Below are 23,796 nucleotides of genomic sequence, written 5' to 3' on the forward strand. Positions count from 1 at the left end.
TGTTCTAATGGTCCCTAGTCACTGAGGTTATGCGGACACATAATCTAGACTAACAATGTGAATCAGTATGATGATTATGTTTCACAAGTCATAGGGCAAAGTGTTGCCGACTGATAGCATGGACTCGACAATGAGATTGTTGAGTCGGACAGACCCGCACTGAGACACAACGAGATGATTGTCATTTGTTAGTCTCAAGTACGATGTATATGCCAGTCCTAGACCTGAGGTCATCGCATGAGCTTGGGATGTGAATCGGCCTATTAAGGGGTTGCCAAACGCTACTCCGTAACTGGGTGGTTATAAAGGTAGCTTTCGGGTTTGCTGAGAAGCATGCTGCGAGTCATGGTTGATCAAGATGGGATTTGCCCCTCCTGTTCGGAGAGATATCTCTGGGCCCTCTCGAGTGATCAGATTCGGAAAGCATGGCCATGCGACTTGGGTTAAGTGTTAACCCGTTCGGGAATCTGTATCACAGGAATGAGAAGAGACTCGAGCTATCCACAAGGATGACAAGCACTCGCCTTGAACTCGACACACATATCGTGAGGCAAAAAGAATGTTGCATATGACACATTGTATGGTTCGTCAATATACCTTGTGGTTACTTGAGAGTTGGCATGTGCTGCTAGGCGCCGCTACCAACTATCGACTTGAGTCGGTGCCAGTGGACGAGTAAGGTGTTACTCGGACCCGGAGCTCGTAGTCGTGTCCGACTGACCGCGAACCTGAAGGGTCACGCGCTTAAGGGGTGGGAACCGAGTTGGATCGGATCCAACTCGTATCGGGCTTAGACTCCTAACGGGCCTCAAGTGTTGAGCCCACTAGGGACGTCTATATAAGTGGAGGAGACCAACCCGTCTAGGGTTACACCAATCCAGACGCGAGTTAGACTCGGCCGTCACACCTCCACGCCCAAAGCCTTGCGATCGGATCTAGCAGTCCGCTGCACGGAGTTTCTCCCTGTACGTGTGGATACCTCGGAGGCGCTACACCTGCGGCGCTTGGACGAACTGTTCGTGGGATCGGCGAGGAGGAGCAGGCTATTCGACTACTCGGCATCGACGCGCTACATCGACTCTACTTCTGCTACGGATCTGCGCGTCTAGTGGTAATCTCGTGATCCATTATCTACAGCATTGATCCGAGCGGAAGCGGTATAAATTTTATTTTGTGCTACCGTAGCATACCGCGTTCCCCAACAGTGGTATCAGAGACGATGCTGTCTGTTTTGGATTCGGATTACGTGCATAAGTGTTATGCGGTTAGTAGTAGATGTGATCTATTTCTATCTTGGTGGTCGATCTACGTGTTAGATCGGTTTTGTACTCAATCGATTGGATCGACTGTACTCGGGGATCATGGATATTCGATTCTGATAATCGTGATGTAGAAGGTTGTGACACAACATACTCCTACCGGTTGGATTTCCGTGCTATCTATTCGTAGCGCCTTAGTTGTCGTTGCGAGTTCACATCAATTCGGTAGAATAGGTTTCTACGCTTAACTTGTTTTTGCAGGATTGATGTGAATAGTATGGCTCATATGTATGTGATGCATGTGTGTAATATTTGCATGACCTGCGTGTCGTGAGTTTGTCAGCCAGGCTGGAGCCAAGGTGCTGTCTTTATAATTGTATAACGACCTGCGTGTCGACATTTGATGTCATTCTCCATGTAAATTCTTTGGTAGATACTAGGTGTAGTCATTTAGTATGAATTGGAGGACGTGAGCACCATGGCGGCTTGATGAACAGGTTCATGGAGATGGAGATCACCATGAAGAACAGAGCCATACTATTTCACATGTTAATTTGATTATCTGTGATGGTTAATGCTTTGTTTACTCCTATGCATGTTATTGTGTTAGAATAGAATGATCCCTCAAAGAATGTCAAGTTTATTTACCTCCCCAATAGCTGCAACACCACAAGACAAGTACATTTGGTGATGGGCTCATGAAATTGGGGTATCACCGTTTTTCCTTGTCGTTGGTGATGTTCGTGTCGGACACTTACATGCGAAGCTTTGGTTAACTTGACGGGGCTATCAAAACGGTTTTGGGCCTCGGGGTGAAAGGAGTCGGAGCCGAGGCAAGTGTTGCCTACCGACTAACAAGAGTCGTATAGAGATACGATTGGCAAGAGTTGCCTACCGAGTGATTCAATCGGCTAGCAGTGATGCTAAAGCTCACTAGACGATTGGTTGATCTTGGATCTTGAATCACTAATGATCAATGGAGGGATGTTGATTTTAGTGGGAGTATATTTCTATTAAAGTGTTTAATATGAATTACTCTTCATGAATACTTGTTTTAGTGTTTTTGCATTTTCTGTTGTAGATCAATGGCACCACCTCAATTGTCCAGTTTTGCTTTGAGATCTGTTCTTGAGAAAGATAAACTAAATGGAACTAACTTCACCAATTGGTATCGGAACCTAAGAATCGTTCTCAGGCACGATAAGAAAGAACATGTCATAGAGAACCCACTTCCAGAGGAGCCAGCTGATAATGCCACTGCTACTGTTAGAAACGCCTATCAACGCTCATGTGATGAGTCGATTGAGATCAGCTGTCTGATGCTTGCCTACATGGAGCCTGAACTGCAGCAGCAGTTTGAGAATGTTGAGGCTTTCGATATGATCGAGACTCTCAAAGGCATGTTTCAGACTCAGGCTAGGACCGAAAGATTTAATGTCTCCTGGAGACTAAGCTGAAAGAAGGCGAACCCTTGAGCCCGCATGTAATCAAGTTGGTTGGTTACACGCAAAGCTTGGAGAAGCTGGGCTTTCCGCTGAGCCAAGAGTTGGCCACGGATACAATTCTGGCATCTCTTCCGCCGAGCTATGCGCAGTTCGTTCAGAACTACCATATGCATGGCATGGAAAAGAAAGTCACTGAATTGCATGGGATGCTTAAAACAGCTGAGGAGGATATCAAGAAAAATACCAAGCAAGTGTTGCTGGTACAGGGAAAGCCAAAGTTCAAGAAGAATTCTTGGGCTAAGAAGAAGGCAAAGAAAGGAAAGGCTAAGGATGTGATCCCGACCCCTGCCCCTGCTGCGCCTAAGGCTGGACCGGACTCAGAGACCGTATGCTTTTTCTGCAAAGGCACCGGTCATTGGAAGAGGAACTGCAGCAAGTACCAGGCCCACGTGGCAAAGAAGGGTGGAAGTGTGACTTCTACTTCAGGTACGGTTGTTGTATGTGTTATAGATATTTATCTTGCTGATGCACCTAACAGCTCTTGGGTATTGGATACCGGATCGGTTGTTCACATTTGCAACTCGATGCAGGGGCTGGCAAGGACTAGGAGCGTCGCAAGTGGAGAGGTTGACATAAGGGTTGGCAATAAAGCAAGAGTTGCAGCGTTGGCCGGCGGGACTATGCAACTTCATTTACCTTCTGGATTTGTTATGGAATTAAATAATTGTTATTATGTTCCTGCTTTAAGTCGAAACATTATATCTGTCTCAAAGTTGTTGAGTCATGGTTATGAATTCAATATTAAGGGCAATGGTTGTTCTTTTTATTTGAAGGATATGTTTTACGGCTTTGCACCTGTTGCGAACGGGTTATTCATCGTTAATCTTGAAGAAGAATCTGTCTATAACATTAATGTCAAGAGGCGCAAGCCTAACGATCTGAATCAAACCTATTTTTGGCATTGTCGTTTGGGTCACATAAGTGACAAACGCATGAAGAAGCTCCATGGAGATGGACTTTTAACTTCGTTTGATTATGAATCATTCGAGACATGCGAGTCTTGTCTACTAGGCAAGATGACCAAGTCGCCTTTTGCAAAGAGTTGCGAGAGGGCGACCGACTTGTTGGAACTCATACATACTGATGTGTGTGGGCCAATGAGCACGATAGCTAGAGAAGGTTATCAATACTTCATAACATTCACTGATGATTTGAGTAGATATGGATATGTCTACTTAATGAAACATAAGTCGGAAACCTTTGAAAAGTTTAAGGAGTTCCAGAATGAAGTAGAGAACCAACGTGGCAAGAAAATAAAGCTTCTACGATCTGATCGTGGAGGCGAGTACTTGAGTCACGAGTTTGACGATCATCTGAAGAGTTGTGGAATTGTTCCACAGCTCACACCGCCGGGTACACCACAGAGAAACGGTGTGTCGGAAAGGCGGAACCGGACCTTGTTGGATATGGTTCGGTCGATGATGAGTCAGTCAGATCTTCCCTTGTCATTTTGGGGTTATGCTCTAGAAACTGCATCGTTCACACTAAACAGAGTACCATCCAAGTCCGTAGATAAGACACCATATGAGATATGGACTGGAAAGCGTCCCAGTTTGTCTTTTCTAAAGATTTGGGGTTGTGATGTATTTGTCAAACGACTTCAGTCAGACAAGCTCACTCCCAAATCGGACAAGTGCATATTCGTGGGATATCCAAGGGAAACCTTAGGATATTACTTCTACAACCGGGCAGAGGGCAAAGTGTTTGTCGCTTGAAACGGTGTCTTCCTTGAGAAAGAGTTTCTCAGTCGGGAGGCAAGTGGGAGGTCAGTGCAACTCGAAGAAGTTCGAGATGAGCCAGTAGGGGATAACTCGACAGGTGATGTCCGAGTGACTGAGCCAGTCGTCGTACCCACGGCCAATACATCACCATATCCACGAAGGTCGGAAAGACTGCGTAATGTACGCAATGTGTTGTTGTTAGACAATGCCGAGCCGACTACTTATGCCGAAGCGATGGTGGGTCCAGAGTCCGAGTTATGGCTTGAGGCCATGAGATCCGAATTAAAGTCCATGGATGAAAACCGAGTTTGGAACTTGGTAGATCCGCCAGAGGGTGTGAAAACCATCGAGTGCAAATGGATATTTAAAAGGAAAACTGATATGGATGGAAATGTTCAAATCCATAAAGCTCGACTCGTCGCAAAGGGTTTTCGACAAGTTCAAGGAATTGACTACGACGAGACTTTCTCACCGGTAGCGATGCTTAAATCAGTTCGGATCATTCTAGCTATTGCTGCATATTTCGACTACGAGATATGGCAAATGGATGTCAAAACGTCTTTCCTTAACGGAAATTTAACCGAGGAAGTGTATATGATACAACCCGAGGGTTTTGTCGATCCAAAAAATGCTGGAAAAATATGCAAACTTCAGAAATCCATCTATGGATTGAAGCAAGCATCTCGGAGCTGGAACATTCGTTTTGATGAAGTAGTCAAAGGGTTTGGCTTCATCAAAAATGAAGAAGAACCTTGTGTATACAAGAAGTTTAGTGCAAACTCAGTCGTATTTCTAATCTTATATGTGGATGACATATTATTGATTGGAAATGACATTCCGATGCTAGAAGCCGCCAAGGACTCTTTGAAGAAAAGTTTTTCAATGAAGGACTTGGGAGAAGCGGCATATATTTTGGGAATCAGGATCTATAGAGATAGATCAAGGAGGCTTATTGGTTTAAGCCAGAGTATATATGTTGACAAAGTGTTGAAGAGGTTCAACATGAATGACGCAAAGAAAGGGTTCTTGCCCATGTCGCATGGTATAAGTCTAAGCAAGACTCAGAGTCCTTCGACTTCTGATGAGCGAAGTCGGATGAGTGCGATTCCGTATGCTTCGGCGGTCGGATCCATCATGTACGCCATGTTATGTACTTGACCGGATGTTTCTTATGCTCTAAGTGTTACGAGCAGGTATCAGGCTGACCCCGGTGAGAGTCACTAGACAGCGGTGAAGAATATCCTTAAGTACTTGAGAAGGACTAAGGATATGTTTTTGGTTTACGGTGGTGAGGATGAGCTCGTTGTAAAGGGTTACACCGATGCTAGTTTCCAAACCGACAAGGACGATTATCGATCACAATCTGATACGTGTTCGTCTTGAACGGAGGTGCGGTGAGCTGGAAGAGCTCTAAGCAAGAAACGGTGGCCGACTCTACAACAGAAGCTGAGTATATCGTGGCTTCGGAAGCCGCGAAAGAAGGCGTTTGGATCAGAAAGTTTGTTTCTGAGCTTGGAGTGGTTCAGGGCGCGTCCAATCCCATGGACCTCTACTGTGACAACAGTGGTGCTATTGCACAAGCCAAAGAACCACGACATCACCAAAAATCCAAACACATACTCAGGCGTTACCATCTCATACGGGAATTCGTGGAGAGAGGTGACGTTAAGATATGCAAGGTACACACGGATCTCAATATTGCCGATCCGTTGACAAAGCCTCTCCCGCAGCCAAAGCATGAGGCACACACACGAGCCATGGGTATGCGATACTTGGATGATTGACTCTAGTGCAAGTGGGAGACTGTTGGAGATATGCCCTAGAGGCAATCATGTGATGATGTTATTTCCTATGTATTCATGAGTTATTGTTATTGTCCTTGAACATCATCACTGATATGTATCAATAAATACGTGATTTGTTTGTGAGACTATGTATTCTATGATGTTGTTCTAATGGTCCCTAGTCATTGAGGTTATGCGGACACATAATCTAGACTAGCAATGTGAATCAGTATGATGACTATGTTTCACAAGTCATAGGGCAAAGTGTTGCCGACTGATAGCATGGACTCGACAATGAGATTGTTGAGTCGGACAGACCCGCACTGAGACACAACGAGATGATTGTCATTTGTTAGTCTCAAGTACGATGCATATGCCAGTCCTAGACCTGAGGTCATCGCATGCGCTTGGGATGTGAATCGGCCTACTAAGGGGTTGCCAAACGCTACTCCGTAACTGGGTGGTTATAAAGGTAGCTTTCGGGTTTGCTGAGAAGCATGCTGCGAGTCATGGTTGATCAAGATGGGATTTGCCCCTCCTGTTCGGAGAGATATCTCTGGGCCCTCTCGAGTGATCAGATTCGGAAAGCATGGCCATGCGACTTGGGTTAAGTGTTAACCCGTTCGGGAATCTGTATCACAGGAATGAGAAGAGACTCGAGCTATCCACAAGGATGACAAGCACTCACCTTGAGCTCGACACACATATCGTGAGGCAAAAGGAATGTTGCATCTGACACATTGTATGGTTCGTCAATATACCTTGTGGTTACTTGGGAGTCGGCATGTGCTGCTAGGCGCCGCTACCAACTATCGACTTGAGTCGGTGCCAGTGGACGAGTAAGGTGTTACTCGGGCCCGCAGTCCGAGCTCGTAGTCGTGTCCGACTGACCGCGAACCTGAAGGGTCACGCGCTTAAGGGGTGGGAACCGAGTTGGATCGGATCCAACTCGTATCGGGGTTAGACTCCTAACGGGCCTCAAGTGTTGAGCCCACTAGGGACGTCTATATAAGTGGAGGAGACCAACCCGTCTAGGGTTACACCAATCCAGATGCGAGTTAGACTCGGCCGTCACACCTCCACGCCCAAAGCCTTGCGATCGGATCTAGCAGTCCGCCGCACGGAGTTTCTCCCTGTACGTGTGGATACCTCGGAGGCGCTGCACCTGCGGCGCTTGGACGAACTGTTCGTGGGATCGGCGAGGAGGAGCAGGCTGTTCGACTACTCGGCATCGACGCGCTACATCGACTCTACTTCCGCTACGGGTCTGCGCGTCTAGTGGTAATCTCGTGATCCATTATCTACAGCATTGATCCGGGCAGAAGCGGTAGAAATTTTATTTTGTGCTAGCGTAGCGTACCGCGTTCCCCAACATGTTTCTCAGTGATGAAATCTCTGGCTTCAGTGTCCACTGGTCCAGGAATTGCCACTTCACTGATGAGAGGTGGGGGATAACCATATAATGCCTGGAAGGGAGTTTCCTTGAGGGATATGTGATAGGAAGTGTTATACCACCACTCTGCTAATGGTAACCAAGCATTCCATTTCTTAGGTTCCTGAAATGCCAAACATCTGAGGTAAGTTTCCACACACTGATTAACCCTCTCAGTTTGTCCATCACTCTGAGGGTGATATGTTGTACTAAGCTTCAGTTGTACATTCATGGACTTAAAGATGTCTTGCCACATGTGTCTGGTAAAAATTCTATCTCTATCGGTGATAATATGGAATGGAGGGCCATGTAACTTGAATACATGTTCCATGAAAGCTTGAGCAACCATGTGTACCGTATAAGGGTGAGCCAAAGGAATAAAGTGAGCATATTTTGTGAACCTGTCAACAACAAATAGGATTACTTCTTTCCCTCCAGATTTAGGGAGGCCTTCCACAAAATCCATGGTAATGTGAGCCCATGCTTGTTCTGGAACTGGCAGAGGATCTAATAGACCTGGATAATGAGAATGTTCTGCTTTGGCTCGCTGACAGATAGCACATTCAGTAACAAACTTCTCCACATCTCTCTTCAGGCCAGACCAATAGAACAAGGACTTGATCCTGGGTAAGAAGCTACAATGCCAGAGTGACCACCAATGGAAGAAGTATGTAAAGAAGCAATCAATTGGACTCTCAATGTTTCTGATGTACCAATGTATATTCTCCCTTCGTAACGCAAAACACCAGCATGTAAAGTATAAGGAGAAGTAGGATCACTAGCTAGAGAAAGTTTCTGTAGCAGGTCTTGACAGTGAGCATCATTCAAGTAACTTTTCTCCACAGTTTCCACCCAAGTTGGTGTGATAACAGCTATAGGCATTAATGTGTGTTCTCTTCTGCTCAAAGCATCAGCCACCTTGTTCTCTTTCCCTTTTTTATATTCAATTTTATAATTGAACTCCAGCAATTTCAAAAGTAACTTATGCTGGACGCCTCCAGACACCTTCTGTTCTGTGATGTACTTAAAGCTTTTCTGATATGTTTTGATTATGAGATCAGTACCCAGGAAATAATGTCTCCACCTTTTTAATGACTCCAAAATAGCCATGGCTTCCTTATCATATGTGGAAGAGGCTGCAGATCTACTTCCCAAGGACTTACTGAAGAATGCAATGGGTCTGCCTTTCTGCATAAGGACTGAACCTATTCCATGTCCACTGGCATCTGTTTCCAAAGTGAATGCTTCTGAAAAGTTTGGTAATGCCATCACTGGTGCAGTGATCAATGAGTGTTTGAGTTGCTCAAAGGCTGTTGTTTGTGTATCAGTCCACTGAAAACCTTCTTTCTTAAGCATGTCATGCAAAGGTCTGCAAATGATGCCATAATTCTTCACAAACCTCCTATAGTACCCAATCATGCCCAAAAAACTTCTTAATTGAGTTACTGTTGTTGGTCTAGGCCAATCCCTCACTGCCTCTATCTTCTTTGGGTGAGTGGATACTCCTTCTCTTGATATAACATGACCAAGATATTCAACTTGTGGAGCATCAAACATGCACTTACTCAGTTTGGCATATAGTTGATGTTTCCTGAGCAACTGCAGAACTAACTTCAGATGTTGCAAATGGCTAAACATGTCTTTGCTGTAGATAAGAATATCATCAAAGAAGACTAGGACAAAATTCCTGAGATAATTCTCAAATACTGAATTCATGAGGCTCTGAAATGTTGCCGGGGCATTAGTTAAGCCAAAAGGCATAACAAAATATTCAAAATGCCCATAATATGTGTGAAAAGCAGTTTTATGTATATCTTCCTCTTTCATGCGAATTTGATGGTAACCAGATCTTAGATCCAGTTTAGTAAAGCATGTTGCCCCTTGCAGTTCATCCAATAGATCTTCAATGACAGGTATTGGAAATTTGTTCTTGACAGTTTGTGCATTGAGTCTCCTGTAATCGATGCACAGACGCCAGGTTCCCTCTTTTTTCTTGACTAGAATTGCTGGGGAAGCATAGGGACTGACACTAGGTCTGATGACTGAAGAATCTAACAGCTATTTAATCTGTTGCTCCATTTCATTCTTCTGGCGATGTGGGACTCTGTAGGGTCTAACATTAGGAGGCTCTACAGTTCCTTTCAAGGGAATAGAATGATCTGCAGCCCTGACAGGAGGTAAACCCACCGGAGTGTCAAAAACATCACTGAAGTTTGTCAACAATTTCTGAACTTCAGGGTGTACAGGAGCAAGTTGTTCATTGTCACAGCTGATAGGATACAGAAGATAACCAGAGATGACCTAAGGTTGGAGCTTGTGAAACTTATCAGAAGTGACCAACTGAACTCCTTTCCTCATTGTATGTTCAGACAATATGATGTCTTGTTCACCATTCTTCTTAATGCCCAACTTTCTTTCATTGAAATCAAAGTTAATTGGACTGTGAGTGCACAACCAATTGCAACCTAAGACAATATCATAGCCTCTGAGTGGCAATATTTTAAATGAGTTGGTGAACTGGTGACCATGTATTGTATATGTGGTGGGAACCACATGAGAGCCTGACTGGAGCTCACCACCTCCTGCTATCATCACTCTTTCCAAGGCATTAGTTACTAGAGTGCAAGTAGTCTTGGTGGCAAACTTCAGATCCATGAAGGTATGTGTACTGCCAGAGTCTATTAAAGCTAGACCCACCTTCCCTCCAATTAAGACCTTGAAGGTAAAAGTAGCTGCAGTACTTTTCCCTTTTACAGCTTGAAGTGAGATTTGCATAAGCTGTTCTTCTTCAGTTGGGGTAGTAGGTGCCGTTTCAGTTTCAGTATTTTGGCATTGCTCCTGAAGCATGTCAGTCTCTGGTTCCTCTTCACCTTCACCAACCATAAGATGCACTGTCCTATACTGAGGGCATCTGTGGCCTAAGAAGTACCTAGCACCACAATATCTGCATAATCCAGGTTCTCTGAATTTCACTTCAGGTCTGCCATTTTGTTTTACCTCAGTCTCCTTCTTTTGTCCACTTTGGTCAGCAGGATATTTGGGCTTGTTCTGATATATCTGCATAATTCAGGTTCTCTGAATTTCACTTCAGGTCTGCCATTTTTTTTTACCTCAGTCTCCTTCTTTTGTCCACTCTGGTCAGCAGGATATTTGGGCTTGTTCTGATAAGGAACAGTGTTGTTTCCTTTCTGATATGTGTTTGTATTGAACTTCCTGCTGGTCTGAATAGTAGCTTTAGTACCCAGTTCCATATCTCTAGCAGTTTCAACTGCATCATATAATGTGTCTGGTTTGAAAGGCTTAAGGAAGTGTTTAATTTCTCCTCTGAGACCATTGATATAACACTTGATGTAATAGCTTTCCCCAACTGCAGGATTTTCTTCCTTATAACTTGTCAGTATATTCAGAGACAGTCAAGTTGCCTTGCTTGAGTGTATTTAAGTCCTCCAGAACTTCATAGTAATTATTACCAGCAAATCTCTTAACAACAATCTTACAGAATTGATCCCATGATAACTCTGCCTCTAAGATGCCAGAATTTCTGAGCCAAACATCAGCTCTGCCAGTAATATATATCTGGGCATAATCCAATTTAGCACCTTCATGGACATACACCATAGAGAAATACTTTTCTGTGCACCGAAGCCATTCCATTGGATTGTTGCCATCAAATCTGGGGAAATCCATCTTTGGGGCTTCAGCAATTGCTTTGTAAAATTGAGCATCCCTGTCCTGCCCGTGTGTTCTATCCTCTCTCCACCTAGGATCTCCGTGAAAATGGATTGGCTGTTCCATGTGACCAAATGGGGGTGGTCTCATGAACTGATTTTGAGAATTGTAATCCAGGTATTGGTGAGGTGGGGGTTGTGGATGCATGGATGACTGGTTGGGATAGAAGGGTTGGTGGTTGAAATTGGGTCGTGGCTAAAAAGGAAAGTGAGGTGGAGGTTGATGCTGATATTCAGGTTGGTAAAAGGGATATGGGTTCAGGTTGGAGTTTGGGGGCGGTTCTTGGTGGTGTGGAAATGGGTTGGGATTTGGGTGGGTTTCATGGTGGTGTGGTTCTTGGTGGTGTGGGAATGGGTTGGGATTAGGATTTGGTGCTGGTCACCAGTGTAATAGTGGGTTTCATAATAGGGATGCTGGTACTCATGAGACTGATGCACTCGCTCATGATATTCAGGGTACTGTTCTTGGTGAAATTGAGGGTTTGGGGGAGGGGAATAATTCACCTCAGTCTCACGGCGTCGCCAGTGAGGTGTGCCTGTATGCCATCCCCGGGTAGACTGCGCTTCAGGTTGAGGTGGAGGTTGCTTCTCCTTGTCGCCCCGCAAGAGCACTTCCATGCCCCCCAATTGCTTAGTCATGGCAGTCATCTGTTATTGAATGCCGTCAACTCGTGTACTCAATTGGTCCGTCTTGTTCCCCACTTGCTCAAAATCCATCTTGATAGCCGCCACTTCTTAGGCGCTTTCCTCCGCTGCTTTGGACCTCGCCATATCGATTCACAAGGAGCTCCGGAATTTTACAGAGAAACTAGTTCTCAAACCCTTGCTCCTGTGTCTCGCTTCCGCCGCAAGGAATTCACCCGCCGCCACGGTACAGAGCACCAAACTCAAATCGCTGCCGATAGATCGAAAGCTCTGATACCACTTTGTCAGATCCCGATGGATCTGAATTGATTAAACTCCCGATTTGGAGTACCCGCTATGAGTGGGGATTTGTTCTACAGCTAAACCTAGATGCGAAACAGGAAATAGATAACTTTAGGGTTTCATTTCTTACTTTGCTGGACGGCGAGTTCGGCTTAAATAGCCCTTACAACCAACAGTAAAAGAAGAGGGAGAAGATAAACAGTAAAATGACAAAGGTAACTGTGGGAATACATCTCAACCGTTGCTTCAACATCTTGACGCACAGCCGTCAGATCTTCATAACCGTCCATGAACCGTCAAGTTCCCTGGTTCCGAATCTTCTGAATAACTTGACACTTAGCAGCTCATTCAGTTCAGGTGCTGATAGTAGGGCCGCGGAGACGCTGGAGCAGGGGCGCCGTCGGAGCACGCCGCGGCGGTGCGTCCCTCAAATCGCATCGGCGGAGCAAGGAGGGGCAGCACGATCCCCAAATCGGCTAGCCGGAGCAAGCCATGGCAACGGAAGATCAGGGCGCGGCGGCGCTGGATGCTGGCATGTCTGCAGATCAGCTGGAGACATGCAGGGAGCAGGCACGGCGGTGGGCGACTGCGTTGGGAGGCAGGCGCGGTGGCGGAGCAAGGGCAGGCCACAACCGCGTTGGAAGGCAGGCCGGGTGACGGAGAAGTAGGAGCGGTAGCGGCAGAGCATCAGCATGCCACGACGAAAGATGGAGCAGGCACGGCGCACTGGGGTGGGGGCGACGGAGCAGCAGGTCGTTGATGGCACGATGGCATAGTAGGTGCAGCGGAGCCTGCTGCGTTCAGCCTCCTCGTCCGCCGGCCACCACGCGACCCCGACCACCGCTAGAGACATGCCCACGCTGGATAGGCTCCGTCGCCTCGCCCATCGTCGATGTCGCCTGCGACGGAACCAGGCATCTCATCCGCCGCTGCTAGGCTCGACGCGTCGCTGGACACAAGATGAAGCCATCTTCCTCTGCCTCTTCTTTCCTGTTGCAGGCTTGTTCTTGGCCTTGGCGAAGTGTTCAACTAGTGTTCTGGTCATGCTCCTGGTCACGGCAAGCTGCTGCGATAAATGCGTAAGCAAGTTGTTTGATGAAATGTCTGATAGGGAGCATTAAGACTGATTTTTTATGTACACTAGTTGTTTGATCCAACACAAGTCATGGACATTGTTCTGAAGTGCGTGTTGAAGTCAAGTGTAGCAAAATTCAATATGCTGCACACAAAAGTACCATCAAGTCCTTACATAGGTGCACGTTGATACTCGGCAATCCGGTAACCAAGCGATATTAACCTGGTAACCAAGAAATATTAATCCGGTAAACAAGTGACTATAACCCGGTAATCAAGTAATATTAACCTGGGAAACTAGCGACCATAACATGATAACCAAATGATATTAACCTGGTAAACAAGGGGCTATAACCTGGTAAACAAGTGATATTAACATGGTAAAAAACAACTATCTCTGGTAAATATAAACCGGTAAACAAGTGATATTAACATGGTAAAAAAACAACTATATTTGGTAAACAAGTGATTACATCGACTATAACCTGGTAAACAAGTGACATATAGAAGTGTTTCAGTAAGTAAAGGATGTCATCAGATCATAGAAAAAGTAAATTCACATAGATGCATGTTTGCTCAACAAACCGATAACCAAGTGATGTTAACCTGGTAAACAAGCAATTATAACCTGATAACCGAGTGATATTATCATGGTAATCACTTGGTCATAATCTGGTAAACAAGTGACAGTTAATAACCTGGTAACCAAGTGATATGAAGTAGGCATGAGTAATCTAGAAGTAGGCACGGTTAACTAGACAAATAGATGTAGATAAGTGAATAAGTAGGCGTCCATAAAGTGCATGTTAATAAGTCAACAAGTCTTCATCGCTAAACCCGCAAATAAACTGGCAAGTTGGAAAGCATATACATTTATAAGCGAGTAAAGTATGTACATATAAACTAACAAGTGGGTGATAATAATCGACAATTGGATGCAATTAAATAGACGGACATACTTCACGACATATACAATAGTGGTATTTTTGTAAGGGACACTAAAGAGCGCTGATGAATTTTATACGTTTTAAATCGTTATGTTGCTAAAAAATATGTCTAGTTTAGAAAGAAAAAACAAGAGGCAAACCGAAGGGCATGCCAAAGCGCTACAAAGACTTGGGCTGCTGTTGGGCCAACTGCGCCAGCTAATGGGCTCTGGAGGGCTGGGCCGGTTAACCTGGCTGCACTGTGCGTCGCGGGGGCGCCGCACGCTAGATTGCGGTGGGCACGGTCGTCCAATAGTCCCCTCCTTCACTACCTGCTCTTGGCCAATAGCCAAACATAGAGAATGAAGGCGATAGTATGGAAGGCCTTCATATATAGAGGTCGTATGGAGACGTTTCTTCTACCATGATACTAGCAATTTTCAGAATAAAAGTGAGACAGCTAAGCTCTTAGACATATATATATATATATATATATATATACAGTAAAAAAATGAAGTCCGCTGAATCAAGCAGGCAAACAGCACACCGGTTTCTCTGCACACGGCCAAAAACCTTGGGAAAATAGAACCCCTAGGTACACACACACGCTGACAGCTCGGGTAGATCCAAACAGCGACACGGACGGCAACGCAGGCAGGCAGGATAGAGCCCCCGAGCCGCCGTCGTCCTCTCCAAATCCCTCCTCCTTACCCGGCTCCATGGCTCGCCTCCTCTTCCCCCTCCCAATCGCCGCCTCCTCCCTCCACCTCGCCGCCTCCCGCCTCCGCCTCCCCGTCGTCTCCGGTACGCGACTTCTTCTGTTCCGCGCCTCCCCCTTTTCCCTCCCTCTGGTTACCGGTTCCTGCAGTGACGTTTTTTCTTTCCTTCTGTCTCAGCCGCGAGGCGTGAGGCACTGTTCGGGGGAAGAATGGGGGCGAGGTTGCCGGCGCGGCTGGCGACGAGGGGAGTGAGCGCCAGCGCGGACGCGGGCGGGTCGGCGGCGCGGGCGAGCACGGTGATCGGCCCTGAGGAGGCGCTGGAGTGGGTCAAGAAGGACCGGAGGCGCCTCCTCCACGTTGTCTACCGCGTCGGCGATCTCGACAAGACGATCAAGTAAAGGAACTAGAAATACGTCGCTCGTTTGTGGTGAATTTGCTGTGACCACCGCGGTTTCATCAATTTTCATGGGATTGCTGTCCTGTAGGTTTTACACGGAATGCTTGGGGATGAAGCTTCTGCGGAAGAGGGACATACCCGAGGAGAGGTATACCAATGCCTTTCTCGGGTACGGACCGGAGGACTCACATTTTGTTGTGGAGCTCACTTACAGTAAGCTTCTAGGGTCAAAATTCCAGTGTCAACGCTTTGCTCTCAGAGCCTGCACCTTTTCTATCGAAATAACATGTGAATTCATTTTTTGGCAGATTATGGGGTCGAAAGTTATGATATTGGGTCTGGTTTTGGTCATTTTGGAATTGCTGTTGAGGATGTAAGATTCTATCTATATATTTGTTCTTTTTCAGCTGTTGAGATTCAGTGCTATGTGATTCTATATGATGTTGTTATTCCTAATTTCTGTAGTTAAGTATCTGTAGCTGTAATTGTTGTCAACTACTAATAGCTCACCTATAGCTTTCTTTTACATGATTGAGCTTAGTTTCAAAGCCGCCACAAGCTTAAGCACCAAATGCAAGTTGTATTTGTGTTGCCTTTTCAGGGAGAACTAAGCCCCATGCTTCCTCCCTTACGTGTATGAGGCGTTGATGCTTAATTGTAGACTCAACCATCCAAGACATATTCTAAAGTATTTCCCTGTGGGATTGTTACTTCAGAAGATGTGTTCTTTGACCCATATTTTGACGCCCATAACTAATATTGGTTTGCTTGGGCTGAAGGTGCTCATGAACCCCATGCAGACTTTTTTCCTGTTGGTGTGAATGTGGCATGAATTTCTACAGTGAAACCCCAAACAATTGGGTTGCAAAGTTTAGGAAGGATTTATCTTGATTTCAAGATCCGCTGATTAGAAATACATTTGGATTCTTCCATGTATATGGCATTATAATCTTTAGTAGGAACCTAACTAATTATGAATTAACTGAGATTGTTTTGTTTATTTTGCCGTCCAATTTGTGATTAGTTACAGGTTTAAGGATTTATTACTGCTTATCTCTTATCTTGAACCATCCTACTCTGAATATTTTGTATATCAAGCTAGTGATTGTTTTAAATTACTATTAAAAAATTATATATCTATATGCTATGGATTATGTTTAAGTTTTTTACATGTTATCCATTAGCAATATATTTGGTGATTTAATTTTACCTGTGTATACACGCATAAGAGCTTGCTGGAATATTAAGGTTCAATGCTAGTACATTGCAGGTTGAAAAAACAGTCGAACTTATTAAAGCAAAGGGTGGAATGGTAACAAGGGAACCAGGTCCGGTAAAAGGTGGAAAATCAGTCATTGCCTTCATTGAAGATCCTGACGGTTACAAATTCGAGCTTATAGAAAGAGGTCCCACACCTGAGCCTTTATGCCAAGTAATGCTTCGAGTGGGAGATCTTGATCGTGCTATAAATTTCTATGAGAAGGTATTCTTTTTTTGTTTGAACTGGGATTAGTATGGAAGCTCTCTCCTTTCTTTTTTGCTCGAATGAGTTACTGATTTGTGATATAATTTTGTACTAAGGCATTTGGCATGGAACTTCTTCGCAAGAAAGACAATCCTCAATACAAGGTCAGTACCCTTGAAACCAGTGTAGTTATGCGCTTCATAAGTCATAACTTCCGTTCGCCATGTCTTTCATCTGATGCTTACTAACATGACAGATAAACACTTAATTCAAAAGTACCAGAAAACATCTTAAATGTTTTGGATCTTTGATTTGTCCTAGTTTCCCATATCTGGCAGCTCTGGTTATATAAATTAGAACACATCAAAAGTTTGGTCGAGCAACTTTACTTGTTTTATCACTACACTTGGTTCAGACCTATTGTTTAACTTGAGATGGTAATAAGTTCCACCTGTGTCCTCCCTGATCATTTCGCCATCCATCTAATGGTTCACAGTAACTGATACTGTTGTGAAAGGGATTTGATACTTGGGCAGTTGAACTGCATGTTCTCTTATATTTCTTGAAAATGGAACAAGTTTGTTGTAGGCCTCAATCTTCAGGTATAGGCATCCCTTTTATGGTTTTAGCATTCTTCTAATTCCTTGCATGCACTGTCTTATTTTGTCATGTTTGTGCATGCGAGGTTTATCCATTGTCTGAAGCTGTATGTTGTATTCGCAATCAGGATTATCTTGTGATGTGTCTCTGCAGTTGCATTTGTTATATGGTTCCAAAATTCTGTAACCAAGGAAAGTGGAAAGAAAATTACTTGATTGGCAGTTTGGCACAATTGATACCCAAGTTATATTTTCCATAGTACCACATTTACCCTTAAGATTTACATACTATTACACTGCCTCTAATAGTAGTAATTGATCAGGGGTCACTATCGAAGAAGTAATGTCCAAATCAGGAAATCAAGAACCTTATTTGATATTATTAATTTATTAGTGTTCCAATCCATGTAGACATACTTACATGTGCATGTTTTGTTAACTGACACCACTCATCAGGGAAGGTTTATAGATTTCCTTCCTAGTTTACAAGATTTGCCTTGATAACCTCGAAATTGTTTGCTATGTCAAGTTCAACAGAAAGCAACCATGAAGATTAAGCTTGTAACCTTCAACTTTATGCTATAGCTGCTAGGTTGTATTCACATCAAACTGATGCTTAGTAACAGAAGTTTAGACTAAAGTATAACATGCAACTGTACAGAAAATGACTTTCAAACATATGGTAAATCGAGTTACTACCTCCGTTCCGGTTTATGGGGCCCCCACGCATCCCTAGGTTGAGGATTTAACTAATGTAACATGAGTTTTATATTACAAAAATTGTACCATTAGAAACTTCAAATGTTTTATTTTCTAATGATATAATTTTATGATATAAAAATCATGTTACATTAGTTAGATTTTTAACCTAGGAATGCGTTGGGCCCCCATATAACGGAATGGAGGTAGTACTTGTTTTCACTGTGGCATTATCATCCAGTGACAGTGCCAGGTTTAAGCTGTGGGGTCAATGATCACATTTTTGTCTTTTCAAAATCACTTCATACAAGTGAAAACTCACACAAAATGTCAGAAAGTAAGAAAAAAGCAAAGTTAAAGATAGTCATATATGTGACACCATAGGGTTGTAGTCATGGCACCGGTATTGTTTTCATTGGTTACAGTTATAACAACATGTATCATATAGGTTATTTATACTTTGGTAGAAGCTTCCAGCTCTGTGTCTGAATATTTTCCCTCTTAATATTTTGCAACCAAATATGCGTATTCATCATCCCTTCCATGTAAACTTTCAGGGTTTTATTTAAAATTCTAATTTACCTTTCTTTAGTATACCATTGCTATGATGGGATATGGCCCCGAAGACAAAAATGCTGTATTGGAGTTGACCTACAATTATGGTGTCAAGGAATATGACAAGGGCAATGCTTATGCACAGGTATATTCTATACAATGGTCAATATTACATGTGTTGTTCCATTTTTAGTTCACGACTCTTTATGTCACACTTCTGAGGGTTGATATTTTTATCCTTCCAGATTGCAATTGGTACAGATGATGTCTATAAGACTGCGGAAGTTGTTAGACAAAATGGTGGACAGATAACTCGTGAACCTGGCCCATTACCTGGTATCAGTACCAAGATAACTGCCTGCTTAGATCCAGATGGCTGGAAATCAGTAAGTCTTCTTGTTTTAGTTTCTTTCTCCTTTTTCCCTCTTCTCTCTTGTTTGCTTGCCATTTAAGGACTATAATAAGCAAGCATTTGGGATTTTTTTTTTACATTGGTTTACAGACTACTGCATTTTTATATTGCTTACCACCCCACCCACCCACGCACACAATGTATTGAGATCACTGTCCAAAAAACTTTGTACTAACGCTCTTTATTTTCACTGCCAACGGACTATTTATGCTCGTTCATCTTGTAGGTATTTGTCGACAATTTAGATTTTCTGAAGGAACTGGAAGAATGAGTTTTGTCGGAGAGAGATATCAACTTTAATACAGGTAGTAGGGTTTTGCCTTGAGCTGCAAACATGCCCCCTTCAAATCTTGTAAAAGCCTCAGAATGAGGTTTGTAGATAGGTCGTCCGATCTACCATGTCATTACTGATGGAGTGATGGTCCATAGAGCATTAGTTTCACTACCTTCGCAAGTTCGCAGTGTAGATGCGCAATCCATTTTGCTAGCAAAGAATCATATGTACATTTCTCTTCTGAAAAGCTAGAAATGATTGCCAACATGATTTCAGTCCTGCTGTCTGTCGCGTCAGATCTGTTCTTGTACTTATTCCTGTATTCAGATTAACCATCGTTAATCATTAGGTATAAGTATGCTCGTCATCTGCTGGTTATAAGGTGCATGAACCGTCCGTAATATTCTGAGGCTCCCAGTGAGCTCCATAAATAATAGTCAGGTCCGGTCCATTGACACTAATTGACACTCACATGGCTATGTACGGACTACGGACGCCCAGCTTAAGACATGGGTACATGCATAATCCAGTAGCCTGTTTGACCGGTGTCTGGTTCAGTTGTCTCCCGTGCTACACTTTTTGTCCCGCTGACATAAATGTAGCGATGAAACCAAGACAAGCAGTGATTTACTAAAAACCAGTGATCTGCACGTGCCATGGGAAACTGTGATCTGCATAACTGCATTAGCCAAAACATGGAATGCCCACCAAAAGTGGACTCGGCGAGCCACCGTGCAAGGAGGGAGGAACAAGGGTCAAGGATAGAAGGGCCCACTGACAGCGAGATCTACCTTTCACCGTGCAAAGGAATTTTCTCGCGCTGCTGATGCCCCAATCCCCCAACCGTGTCGCCATCAGAACAGCCATGGCTGTTGCGGAATCGGCCACTCGCTTTCTCCGCACCACCACTCTCAACGACTTTGTGGTTCCAAGTAGACGCGGCTCCAGCAGCCATGACGGAAAATATGAATGTTCACGAAGAAGCGGGTTTCAAACTCAGAAATACACATGTAATACTCCCTCCGTTAGGGTATGCAAGGTTTCTTTTGTATAATGATATTTTCTCCGATCCACAGGAAGTGTCGCGAATTCAGTACTCCCTCCGTCCAATAAAAGATGTTTTAAGTTTGTCAAAATTTGGATGTATCTAGACATGATTTAATATATAGATGCATTCAAATTTGATCAAAGTTGAAGTTGAGACATCCTTTGTTGGACAGAAAGAGTATAAAGTTGTACTAGTACTAATTTTCTACTAAATCACCGACACTTGTTATGGATCGGAGTATGTATAATAACAGCATAGTAAAAAGAGAGTTGAAAAATACTAGTACTTCCTCCCTTGCATAATTCTTGTCGAAATATTACATGTATCTAGACACTTTTTAGGAATAGACCCATCCATTTTTGGTTAAATTTAAGATAAGAATTATGAAACGGAAGAAGCAGTACGAAAATGAAACATGATATGAAATCGAAACACAATTGCAACAAGAATGACTAACTGCATTTAAAGGAATCAATACGCGAAGTGAAGAGAGGAACGTATGAGAAAAATCTTTTATTTGTAAATCGTGATTTCTTAGAGATGAGATTTATTGAGAAAGTATTTTCAAGAGGCAGGTCCACACAGAGCTAGTGACAGGAGTGGTGGTGTCCCCTTACCCGCATCCACTCTCCACTTCACCATGCGCCCCCACACGAGGACCATTCCTCCAGCACCATCATGGCAATACTATCTCAGGCTGACTTCTGGGCCCGGTGCAGCGTCGGTCCCACAGTCAATCTGAGGTATCCACTCTGTGATTGTACACGCGGCAATTAGCCCGCACGGTCCCTTTCGCGTGGGGCACACAAGTGTCGGGGCTCCGTTCGTGGGCACGCTCCATGATTAAGCTACTGGTGGGCCTCGCTTCATAATTTCATCTTCGTCCCTTTGTTTTTCTCTTTTGGTTTTTTATCTTTCTTTTGACCAGAAAAATCATGGGATGATTGAATTGCAGAAATTTGTGATGTTCGAGAGCAGCTGTGGCTTGGTCCCTCTTCCTCCCAGTGCTGAGAACTGTCCAATGGATGGGCCCAGCAACTTGTGTTGGTGGCTTGGCTGCTGTGCTGCACATAGCTTCATTTTGGCAGGAAGATAGTACTAGGAAGCTTGTTGATTGGTCGATCTAAGACTTGTTTGATAGGAAATGGACAAAATTTGTTCAATGATGTCTAGGTTGTAGTTATCCTTCTCTTATTTATTTGTTGTCATTTTGCAAGAAGTGGAGTTGGTGTACGATCAATACTTGAGTTCAGTTCCTCATGGATTTGAATTTGGGTTCCTAGTTATTACTCACTTTGATCCTTCAAATTTTTTTTATCCAAACATTTGAATATATTAGTATTCAAAGTCTAACTTAGTTGGTTGGTTTCTTGTTGTGAAACCAGACATATATTTTTGTATTTACTTGAATTTAACCTGCGTTGTTTTTTCAGTGCTAGATAACATACCATCAACAGCGAGCCATTTGTGATGACTTTGTCAACCCTAAGATTTGCCGGCTCAGTCTTTAGAAGGTGATCATAGGGTAATATGAGTGCATGTTTATTAAGGTGAATGTATATGCATGTTTCTTATCTAAAATGGCGGTTTTAGTTTTACATGACTAGAGGGAGTATACCACCTCCTTTACTTTTTGTACATATGGAGTACTATTTCATCAAAAACAGGATTTGCAAAATTGACCTCCAGACAAAAGGAAACACGGTAGTTCTAAAATTTTTTAGAAAAGCCCTCACAAAAAAATACGACAGTGGCTTCAAGGAAACAAACAAATGATATACAAAGGTAGAAGAGACAAATATCATGTGGCTTTAGAATTTGGCTCAAAGTTGTATGTGGACAAGCCGGCTCTGTCAATTTGCAGCTGCCGAAGGGGATCAAGCATGCTCAGCACAAATATTGCTTTGCAGCTCACAAACAGAAGGTGACATTGCCTAAAAAGTTTTATCAGCTTTCGTCAGGCACATAAACAAAATAACTGATATCCCAGCTTCTATTTGTCAGCTGCAAAGCAACACAACGAATAATTGTTAGCACATACAAATAGGTTGTTCACAGAATTAAAAGCGAGCCATATCAAATTTCAAAGAATTAACGAATAGTTGTGAGCAAACATGAATAGGTAACCTCGAACCATCGACGATATGGCGGAAAAACAAGGCCAATCATGCAAGTGCGCCCACGAGTCAATATTTGCAACAATTTGTTGAAATCCCACAAGCAACAACCAAAATCCATTAGACTTGAATCGAACAATTGAAAAGTAGTGATAACTACATGTTTGGTTTCGTTCACAGAGGAAGGTTATGTGGAAAAAAGATGCTCACTTTCCTTAGCATGCAAGATACATAGCTCAAAATAATTGGCAAACTGCATGATATCTAATAACCTATAGGGAACAACAACCTGTGGAGACATTTGCCTAGGAATACTTAGAGAACTACCAAAACAACAAAGGTACATTTGGGAAGTAAACACATCCATAGCCACGCTCCACTAAACATGAAAGTGAAAGTTACTTGAAAAACATGAAAGTGAAAGCACTGCAGTAGTCTAAACTTTCACCATTGCAGCTGCATCAATCTACCAAGGATGAAACATAGTTAGCAATTCGCCGCATATAGGAGCACAAAAGAACGACAAGACATTAAATTATACCCTAATGGACGACTTTATTGGCTAAGAAAGGGATCAAGCAAAAGGTTTAGAATAATAATACCAACTTGGGTGGCATGGCAGGACCACCAGGGAACAAAGGAACCCAGAGCCTAACTAGGTACTGGATGCTGCTGGTATTATATTATACAAACAAGTGCAGAGTTTAGAGAACAACAGGAGATAACAAAGGATCAAGTGTCAGGCAACCAAACCATATAATCTAGGATTGCTTCATACGCTGCCAATCAGCAAGAACTGTGAACCCTATCGGTCGCTTTCAGCCGATGGCACTACGGCATTGTCGAATAAATTCTGCACCCGAGACGCGACAGCCTGCAAGCTACAAGGGATAAACAAATGCATATGAAGGATCACTTGGGTTAGTGAAAGATGCCTTTTGAGTTGAAACAAGAACAGAATCAGAATTTAAATTGTTGATTGGAACAAATAGACACTGCTCCACATGCACACCAACAAACAGACACCAGCAAGGAGAAAAAGTAGCAAAAAGGAAAAGGGGCAGAGAGTGGAGCATCATTTCGAAGGAGTGATATAACAAGGAAAATAAAGCCTGATTCCAAGGGATCATAACTAATAGGCTATTGCCATCTCAT

At 43.5% G+C, this 23,796-nt stretch overlaps 1 protein-coding gene across 1 annotated transcript; it reads left to right on the forward strand.

The window, feature by feature from the left end:
• Positions 1-14,996: 14,996 nt before the first annotated feature.
• LOC100839089 (lactoylglutathione lyase GLX1) lies at positions 14,997-19,743 on the forward strand. Its single transcript, XM_003568671.4, has 9 exons — positions 14,997-15,160; positions 15,253-15,469; positions 15,561-15,685; positions 15,781-15,845; positions 16,743-16,955; positions 17,054-17,101; positions 18,828-18,935; positions 19,036-19,176; positions 19,429-19,743. The coding sequence occupies exons 1-9, from the start codon at positions 15,076-15,078 to the stop codon at positions 19,471-19,473; spliced, it is 1,047 nt and encodes a 348-aa protein (XP_003568719.1). The 5' UTR covers positions 14,997-15,075; the 3' UTR covers positions 19,474-19,743.
• Positions 19,744-23,796: the final 4,053 nt, after the last annotated feature.

This window comes from Brachypodium distachyon, chromosome 2 (assembly GCF_000005505.3).
Source record: "Brachypodium distachyon strain Bd21 chromosome 2, Brachypodium_distachyon_v3.0, whole genome shotgun sequence".
Classification (NCBI taxonomy): domain Eukaryota; kingdom Viridiplantae; phylum Streptophyta; class Magnoliopsida; order Poales; family Poaceae; genus Brachypodium; species Brachypodium distachyon.

Bases quoted from the DNA above. Each gene is read 5' to 3' on its own strand.
- LOC100839089 (XM_003568671.4), top strand. From the start codon at position 15,076: ATGGCTCGCCTCCTCTTCCCCCTCCCAATCGCCGCCTCCTCCCTCCAC. The intron at 15,686-15,780 runs GTAAGCTTCTAG...ATTTTTTGGCAG, and splicing joins TGTTGTGGAGCTCACTTACA to ATTATGGGGTCGAAAGTTAT. The intron at 19,177-19,428 runs GTAAGTCTTCTT...TTCATCTTGTAG, and splicing joins ATCCAGATGGCTGGAAATCA to GTATTTGTCGACAATTTAGA.